This window comes from Pseudopipra pipra, chromosome 6 (genome assembly GCF_036250125.1).
Source record: "Pseudopipra pipra isolate bDixPip1 chromosome 6, bDixPip1.hap1, whole genome shotgun sequence".
NCBI classification, from domain to species: domain Eukaryota; kingdom Metazoa; phylum Chordata; class Aves; order Passeriformes; family Pipridae; genus Pseudopipra; species Pseudopipra pipra.
The window spans coordinates 7873400-7881952 of record NC_087554.1 but is presented as its reverse complement, the minus strand read 5'-3'; the positions used below and the strand labels follow the sequence as shown (position 1 = coordinate 7881952).

Here is an 8553-nt window from a genome sequence, read left to right as displayed (position 1 = left end):
GAGGGGTGGGAGTATCCATGGGGTGCCCCTTCTCCTGGGCAAATTGGAGATCCCCAGGGTGCTCCTTCTCTTAAACAACCTGGGGGGCCGTGGGGTGCCCTTTCTTCCAGGTAAGTTGGAGGTCCATGGGGTGCTCCTTCCCCTGACGGTCCGTGGGGTGCTCCTTCCCCCGGGGGTCCACAGAACGCCCCTTCTCCCCGTCCCCCCTCCTAGCTGGCAGAGTCGAGGCTCTGAAACTTCTGCCGGAGGTCCCTGACGAGGCCGTGGCGGGGGGGCTCGGGGGTGTCGGGAGGCTCGGGGCAGCGCCGCCGGTACTCCTCGGAAGCCTGGTAGGCTTTGCAGCGCTCCACCACCGCCTTCAGGCAGATCTTCTCGCGGGTGGTGGGCGAGCGGATCTGCACGTACGTGGGGGGCTCCGGCAGCCGCTCCAGCACCAGCACCCGCTGCCCGGGGCCCAGGGGGGCTTCTGCCGCCACCCACAGCGCCCCGTCGCTGCTGTGCCTCGCCGGTGCCGGGCTCCGGCTGTCGGACCCCCCGTTGGCCTCGGCGCTCCGGCTCCGGCCGCCGCCGCCGCCGCGCTCCTTCCCGACGGGGCGCCCGCCCCGAACGGGACCCTCGGGCGCCGAACGGCTGCGGCTCACGGGCGGGGGCCGGGGGGCGCCGAAACGGGCACGGAGCTCCCGCACGTCGGGCCAGGCGAAGGGCTCGGCACCCATGGGGCTCGAGGGGCTGCGGGGGGGACACGGGGACGGGCGCACCGCCAGCCCTCCTCCGTCCCGCGGCGCAGCCGGCGAGGGCGTGCTGGGAGGGGGGTCCCCGTCCTCCCGCGGCAGCGGGGGCCGGCGGGCGCCGGCGCGGCGGCTCTTGATGCGGAGGCTGTACTGCCGTGCCAGCTGGTACACCTTGGTGCCCAGGTGAGGGGGGGTCAGCAGCAGCTGGGGGGGCGGCGCCGGGGGTGACCCCCCGGCGCCCACATCATCCTCCTCCAGGATGAGCAGCGGCTCGGGGGGCTGCACCCCGTTCTCCTGGCACGGCTCCGGCGCCTCGGGCTGCGCGGGGGGCTCGGGGCTGCCGGGGGGCCGCGGGAGCCCATTGAGGCGGGACACGGAGCTGCGCACCAGCCCCTTGGGGATGAAGGAGAGGCTCTCGCGGCGGCGCACCCCGAAACCGGCGTCGCGGTGCTCGGCGTTGCCGTAGTAGCTCTTGATCTTGTCGAGGAGCAGGCGGTCCCGGTTGGAGAGCAGCGATTCCCGGCGGGCTCTGGCGAAGGGCTCGGGCGAGGGGATGGTGCTGCAGGAGCCCCCGGGCTCCCCGGATTCGAGCGGGGGGCCCCCGTCCAGGCTGAGGGTGCTGCCGCCGTGGCTGGGGGCACGTCCCAGCGGCCCCTCCAGTGCCAGGCTGCTCCGCCGGGACAGGCTGCTGCCGCCGCCGAACCGCTCGGCGATGACGCTGGCCTGGTCCAGCACCGACGGCGGCAGGATGCTGGCAGCTCCTTCCTCCTCCTCTTCCTCCTCCTCCTCCTCCTCCTCGCTGCTCAGCACCTGCAAATCCTCCGCAGCGCGCTCCGGCTCCCTGTCCCCACTGGGCAGCGCCGGGGGCCCCGCCGGGGACGGGGATTTGGGTGCCTCTGGCACCTCACGGTGCTCCCCGGAGCTGCCAGCGGGTGAGTGGGTGCTGGGTCCCTGGGGACCCCCAGGTGGGGGCTGCAGGGCTGCACTGACCTTCTCACAGCTCCCTGGCCCCCAGCTGCTCGGCCGTTTGGGTCCCTCCAGCACCCGTGAGTGCCCCACGGCCTGGGCGAGAGCAAAAGTGGGGTGTCACAACCTGGGGGGGCACTGGATGCTCCAAGTAGGGGGAGTCCCAGCCAAACCACAGCTTAGGACCCTGCAGTGGCCCCGGGAGCAACACAGGGTGCCCTGGTACTGATGTGGGGTACCCCAGGAGTGGTGTGGGATGCTCTGGGAGTGATGTGGGGTACCCTAGAAGAGATGTGGGATGCCCTGGGAATGATGCTGGGTGCCCTGGAAACAATATGGAGGGCCCAGGAGTGATACCAGGTGCCCCGGGAGTGACACTGGGTGCTCTGGGAGTCATATGGGGTGCCCTGGAAACAATATGGAAACACCCCGGGAATGACACTGGGTCCTGCCCAGGGAGGGATGTGGGGTGCCCAAGAAGTGATGTGGGATGCCCCAGGAGCTATACTGTGTGCCCTGGGAGTGACATGGGGTACCCCAGAAGCGATCTGGGTGACCGAGGTGGGTACCTGCTCTTCCTGGGGCTCCACCAGCCGATTCCCAGCCTCAGGCAGCTCTTCCTGGCAGTCCTTGCCCAAAGCCTCCTCTCCCTCCTCCTCCTCTTCCTCCTCCACCATGCCCTCAGCTGCCGCCCAGGCTCTGGGGTGCTGGGGGGGCTCCCCCCCTTCCAGGAGTGCCCCGTCGCTGCCAGAATGCTGCGTGGGGGCGAGGGCAGGGCTCAGCGCCCCGTGCCAGGGCTGGGGGGCACCGGGCACGCCAACCCACCCACAACCAGCCTTACCTTCAGCCCTGCCAAACAGGAGAGAGAAAAGCAGAGATTAGGGGGGTGCAGCATCCCAAAATTGCCCCCACAGCCCCTGGCCGCCCCTCTGCCTGTCACACCGGTGCCGCAGCCCTGCCAGCTCACCTTGCTCACCCAGGTGCCACAGGTTGTGCTTGGAGGGCTCTGTGGGGAGGTGAGGTGACAGTGGCATCACCCCTGTGTCCCCAAACTTGTCAGCACCCCGAGGCCCCCGAGCCTTGCTGCCATTCGCACCCGACTGCCTGCGCCCCCCGTGTCCCTGCAGCCGTTCCAGGAGTGTCTCCATGTGCTCCTGGTGCTGGAAGGGCTCTGTGGGGACAGGAACAGGGACACCATCAGCAGCCAGTGCCACCCTCCCTGCAGGCACTGGTGTCACCCAGCCATGGCTTGGCCTGGGTAAGTGGTGGAGGTGGTGTGGTGTGGACACTGGGGACAGTGGGAACACGGAGGACAGTCAGGACGCTGGTGACACGCAGCTCTCACCGGACTGCCGGCGTCCCTGGAGTGGCTCGGTGGCAGCGTCACCCAGGGGCTGGCAGGACCAGCTCTTCTTCAGGCGCTCGGGGCTGCAGCGGGGCAGGCGCGGGGGGTCTGTGGGGACAGGGGATGACACGGGGGAACACGGGGGGGAACAGAGGAGGGCAGGGAGGGAATGGCGGGGTGCCAGTGCCACTCACAGAACAGGTCCATCTCCAGGATGGCTTCCTTAGCCTAGGTGGGGGGAGGATGAAGAGAGGTGGGGGTGAAGGTAAGGTGCAGCTGCCTCCCACTTGCCATGCTGGGGGGTCCCCGGTGGCACCAAGGTGCCATCCACCTCACCCTCACCTTCTGGGGGATGGTGGCGTGGTGGTTCTCCAGGATGAGCCGCTTGATGTGGTGGGTCCACATGCGCTTCTCCTCCACACTCTTGGCCTGAGGGACACAGGAAGGGCACTGGGGTCAGGCAGGGGGCTCCCAGGGGGGTCCCCAGGGTGCCCAATGCCCCGTGCCCCATTACCTGCAGGCTGTGCTGCTGCTTGCCGTGCTTGTAGTGCGCCAGGCTGAAGCACAGCGAGTCCCTCGTGCTCTCGATCAGCATCAGCGAGGAGCACTGCAGGGAGAGGCATCGGCATGCCCGGAGTGCACCGGGACTCCCACCCCAGAACCCACCGAGGTTCCCGACACCCACTCCGTTCCTCCATCCCTGGCATCCACCAGGGTCCCCAGCACTCAGTGGGCTCCCTCATGCCCAGCACCCCCCAGTGCCCCATCCCTGTCCCGCACCGGGATGTGGCTCTTGTACACGTAGTGGTCCCCGCGGCGCTTGGTGATGAGCAGGGCCTTGTCGAAGAGGAAGAGGGCACGGTCGTGGCGCACCCGCTGCGCCCGGAAGGTGCCCTCCAGCACCAGCTCCCCGTAGCTCGTCAGGTCCGGCCCCTTCCAGCCCAGCAGCAGCGACTGGATCTCCTGCACGGACACACAGGGGACACAAGCATCAGGACACCTGCCACAGCGCCCACCCAGTGCCCCCCCAGCAGCGGTGACCCCCTGGTGCCCACCTGCTGGCGGATGGCGTGCTCGTGCTTGCGCTTCATGTCGTTGATGTACCAGGCGACGCAGGTCATGGTGTCGATGGCCTCCAGCACCAGCTCGTAGTCGTCCCCCGCCTTGTGCTCGAAGTGCCGGGCGATCTCCTGGGCACAGCATGTGCCATCAGGGCAGTGCCTGTGGGCACGTCCTGCCCAGGGTGTGCCAGGGAAATGTGCCCTGTCAGGTGCCCGGACTGCTCCAGGGAACCTCTGCCAGGTGCCCGTGCCACAGCGGGTGCCCACACCGTGCCGTGCCACGCGCCGGGCGCTCACCTGGAGCAGCAGGTGGTACTTGAGGATCCTCTGGACGGGCTTGAGCAGGTAGGCCCCGAGGGGCAGCGCGTGCCGCAGCCGCTCCTGGCATTCCCGCAGGAAACGCGCCTGGACCTTGCTCCTCATGCACTCGGCCAGCGCTGCCACCGAGCTGTGGGCAAGGGAGCAGGCTCAGACCCCTGCCCACCTCTGCCCACCTCCCTGCCCACCTCCCTTTGCCCCCACTCACCTGGGGTAGTTGTTGCAGTACTGGGTGTAGATGGTGAATTCCTGGCTCTGTGGGCAGAAGGAGTGTGGCGAGACCTTGGCACGGCCCCGGTGCCCCCCTGGAGCCCCCCATGCCCCTCACCATGCCCACCCTTACCCGGGTGACAAAGCACACGGCCACGGCCACAGGGTCACTGGCGCAGCTCTCCAGGTTCTGCAGGAGGGTGCTGGGGGGCACAGAGGGGACAGGGTGATCACAGCCCCCCCGCCCCACTCACAGGACAGGGTGGCACTCCAGTGCCCCTCCCCAGTGGCACCTGCTCGCCCACCTGCTGAGCTCGTAGATGTCCTCGATGTTCCCGAAGAGCGCGCTGACCTGCTCCGGCCGCAGCACCGGCTCCTCCGCGTCGATGATCTTGCCCAGATAACCCTGCCAGGCACCCACGGTGGCAGTGACACCCCCCAGACCCCAAACCCCACCCGAGGGGTGTCCCCCCGGGTGCCCCTCCTGCACCCACCTCCACGATGCTGCGCAGGTCGCGGGCGTAGGTGCGCTCCGACTCCACAATCTCCAGCACCACGCGGTCCAGGTAGCTGGGCTTGGCCCCAGGACCCCCGAAAGGTGCCAGGGGGTGCCCGCTGCGGGCACCCGGCCACCCCCCCGGGGCCGCGTTGTTGTTGGTGTTGTGGAGCCCCTCGGCCCATGGCTCGGTCACGGCACCGGCCGGATCCTCCATGGCACAGCCGGGCTCCGGGCTCAGGGCAGGGCGCTGTGGGCAAGCGGGCACTGGCATCCCGGCATCGCCTGGCACCGGCGGGGCACAGGGCGGCTCTGTGGGGAGAGCAGCGGGGTTAGGGGGTGCGGGGACCCCCCAGATCTGGGTGGCGTGTGGCACCAAGGGGGGTCACCCTGATGAAAAGCCCTGATGGCCAAACCCCCCCCCCATGCCAAGGGGTGCCAGCATCCCCCAACCCTGAAAATCCCCGGATACAGCACAAAGGAATCTTGGCACAGCCCACTGCAATGCTGAGAACGGAGGGTTCAGCCCCCCCTCCTCATCCCACACTCGGGGACTGTGCTGGGACCAGGTGGGACCAGCGCCATCGCCCCCACCCACCGGGGCCGTGCGTCAGCGCCGCGCCCGCGGGACACCTTCCAGGTGAGCTCAGTGCCGGCTCGCCCTTCCGGACCACCAGTGCCACCGGGATCCTCCCGTGCCACCGAAACTGCTCAGTGCCACCAACACAGCTGGGGCACCAAAAAACAGCGGCCAGCAGCAAAGCACGTCGGAACAGCGAGGCCACCGAGCCTGGTCACCCCGGAGAGTGGCCCTGGGGACGGTGACCTTGAGCCAGGCCACGTGCTGTGCCGGGGACATGGCCACCCGAGCCCCCCGGCACCCCCAGCACCGGCACCCAACCGGTCAGGCCGGTTCCTGCCGGCGCCTCCCCACACCCACCGTGCCGCCTGGCCGCCATCCTGCCACCGCCCTCCCCGGGGCTTCCCCAAGCACGCCAGGAGCCCCCCAAAAAGCCACTGCGGTGCTCCCCAAGTGGGGTCCAGCCCCACAGCCCCAGCAGTGCCACGGCCTGGGACCCTGGGTGCTGGCACAGCTGGCTCTGCCGTGAGGCACCTCCTGGGCACCCCAGATGATTTGGTGAGCAGCCCCTCCAAACCCCAAATTCCTTAGCCCCACAGCCATAGGGCACCTGACCCCACGGGCACCCCAACTCCAGGGGGACACCCAGCCCCATGAGCAGCCCGTGACACCGGGACCCCCGAGCATCCCCCCCCCGGCACAGTCTGACCTCCATCCCACTCTGCTGGGAGACAAGAGAGGACTCCCAGGTGGTACTGGGGGACCAGACGGGGACTCCCCCACGTGACACCCGGCCGGGGATTTGTGGCCACTGCAGTTCGTCCCCAAAAGCCAGCCCCGGCCACCCTAATCCGCTCAGAGCACCGGGATTACGGCGCCGTTCCCACGTCACTGGGACCGTGGCCACTCGCCTCGGCCCTCTGGCCACCTCCGTCCCGCCCCGGCGAGCGGGGGGGGGGGAGATTGATCCTCTTACTCCCCCAGTGTCACCTCGGTGGGCACACGGCTGCCCAGAGCCCCCCGGCTCCCGCCTGCTCCGGGTGGGATTAGCCCTGATTTTCATCCCCCGACCCGCCGCAGCCCCCGGGTACCCCCAGCCCCCGGAGTGCCGACCTGGGTGCAACCGGGGGCTCCCGAAAACTCCCCAGCGGGGGAAACTGAGGCAGGGGCCGGGTTTGTGCCGGTGCCGGCGGGAGGGAGGTGGGAGGTGGGGTTTTCTCCCCTCCGTGGGATCCGCCTGCTCCGTTGCACATTCCAGCGCGGGAGTTGGGGCGCGAGGCACAGCCCACGGCGTTTTCCCAGGATCCCGGCACGGCACGGCACGCCGGGAGAGGGGCCGAGGCGCACCAGCCCGCCGGAGCCATATAAGGGCAGGCGGTTCACCATTTCCAGGCATTTTCCAGAATCCCAGCGGCCTTGGGAGCGGGGAGGTCCCCGCGGCTCCAAGCCCAGCTGCCGCGGCCGTCGCTCCCGTCGCTCCCGGCCCCGGCTGGCACCGCCGGGCCCGGCGGGCACGGGCTGGGCGCCGGCGCTCCCGCCCGCGGGGACACCGGGGGTCCGGCACGACGGGGGTCCCCGTGTCAAGACATTCCCGGGAAGCGGCGGCATCGACTCCGCGGGGCTGCCAAAGCCTCTTAGTGCCCGGCGCCCGTGGCGTCCCACCGCCTAATCCCAACGGAGGGGCGCGGGGCACCCCCACCCCACACCGGGACCCCCGTCCAGGGGTCACCCCGCATGCCCCAGCCTGTCCTGCACGCTCCGGCTGGGCCCCCCACGTTTCCGTGGGTGCCTGTCCCGGGAGTTTCCCAGCACTCCCAGGGTCCCCAGTCCACTGCACCCCCCGGGACCCAGCCCTGGTCACCCCAGGATCCACAGCTCCCGTGGGGACCCCCAGCTCCTGCCTCACTGGCACCCACAGCTCCGGGCATCCCTGGATCTACGAATCCTGCCCTTCCAGGACCCGTGGATCCTGCTCCACCGGGACCCACGGATCCTGCCCCACGGGAGTGCAACGGCTCCCGCCCTACCGGGACCCACGGATCCTGCTCCACCGGGTCTCAGGGATCCCACTCCACTAGGATGCAACGGCTCCTGCCCCACCGGGACCCCCGGATCCCGCCTCGCCGGGACCCCCGCTGCCGGGCACCCCCGGAACCGCCCCCTCCCGCCCAGCGGGGACCCCCGGCTCCCCCCCCGCGGCCCCCACGGCCGTGCCCCGCTCCCGCCCGGGCCGGACTCACCGCGCTCCGCTCCCGCCGCCGCCGCCCCAGCCCGTCCCGCCCCGTCCCGGTCGTGCCCGCAGGAAGCGGCGGGAGCGCCCCGGGGCGGGGACAGTGGCCGCCCCGCCCGGCCCCGGGAACGGGGACTCCCGGGAATGGGAGCGGGATAGGATCGCAGGGAACCTGGGCGGCGTGTGGGGCACGATCCGGTACTGTCCCGGTCCCTGTCCGGACCAAGTATGGTCCCGGTACAGCCCAGGTACTGTCCCGGTACGGTCCGGGTGTGGTCCAGGTACTGTCCCGGTGCCGGTACGGTCCAGGTATGGTCCCGGTACAGTCCAGGTACTGTCCCAGTACAGTCCAGGTCCCGGTATGGTCCAAGTACTGTCCTGACCCATTCCTGGCACGGTCCCAGCACTGTCCTGGCACTGCCCTGACACTGTTCCGGGATGTATCAATGCACAGCGTGGGAGGATCCCACACCCACCAGGGCACCCGCGGGGGCACTGCCCCACCACGGGCACCGCGTGCCACCAGCCATGTGGTGGATGTGGGGCACCCCCCGGTGCCGGGGCAGGGGGGAGTGTTACACCCAGTCCTTCTCTATCCCACCTCTGCCCCTTCCGC

At 70.0% G+C, this 8553-nt stretch overlaps 1 protein-coding gene across 1 annotated transcript; it reads right to left on the bottom strand.

Moving 5' to 3' along the window:
• Window positions 1–207: 207 nt before the first annotated feature.
• Window positions 208–8435, bottom strand: PLEKHG3 (pleckstrin homology and RhoGEF domain containing G3). The gene is made up of 16 exons (XM_064660048.1): window positions 7948–8435; window positions 5126–5439; window positions 4937–5037; window positions 4765–4834; window positions 4630–4676; window positions 4401–4551; window positions 4098–4232; window positions 3823–4005; window positions 3557–3649; window positions 3385–3471; window positions 3237–3270; window positions 3043–3150; window positions 2665–2868; window positions 2539–2546; window positions 2267–2452; window positions 208–1793 (listed from the first exon to the last, which is right to left on the bottom strand). The coding sequence occupies exons 2-16, from the start codon at window positions 5399–5401 to the stop codon at window positions 210–212; spliced, it is 3267 nt and encodes a 1088-aa protein (XP_064516118.1). The 5' UTR covers window positions 5402–5439; window positions 7948–8435; the 3' UTR covers window positions 208–209.
• Window positions 8436–8553: the final 118 nt, after the last annotated feature.

Coding starts and splice junctions, on each gene's coding strand:
- PLEKHG3 (XM_064660048.1), bottom strand. CDS start 5,401: ATGCCAGTGCCCGCTTGCCCACAGCGCCCTGCCCTGAGCCCGGAGCCC. Junction 4,835..4,936: donor GACATCTACGAGCTCAGCAG/GTGGGCGAGCAG, acceptor TGTGCCCCCCAG/CACCCTCCTGCAGAACCTGG. Junction 1,794..2,266: donor TGGAGCCCCAGGAAGAGCAG/GTACCCACCTCG, acceptor GCTCTCGCCCAG/GCCGTGGGGCACTCACGGGT.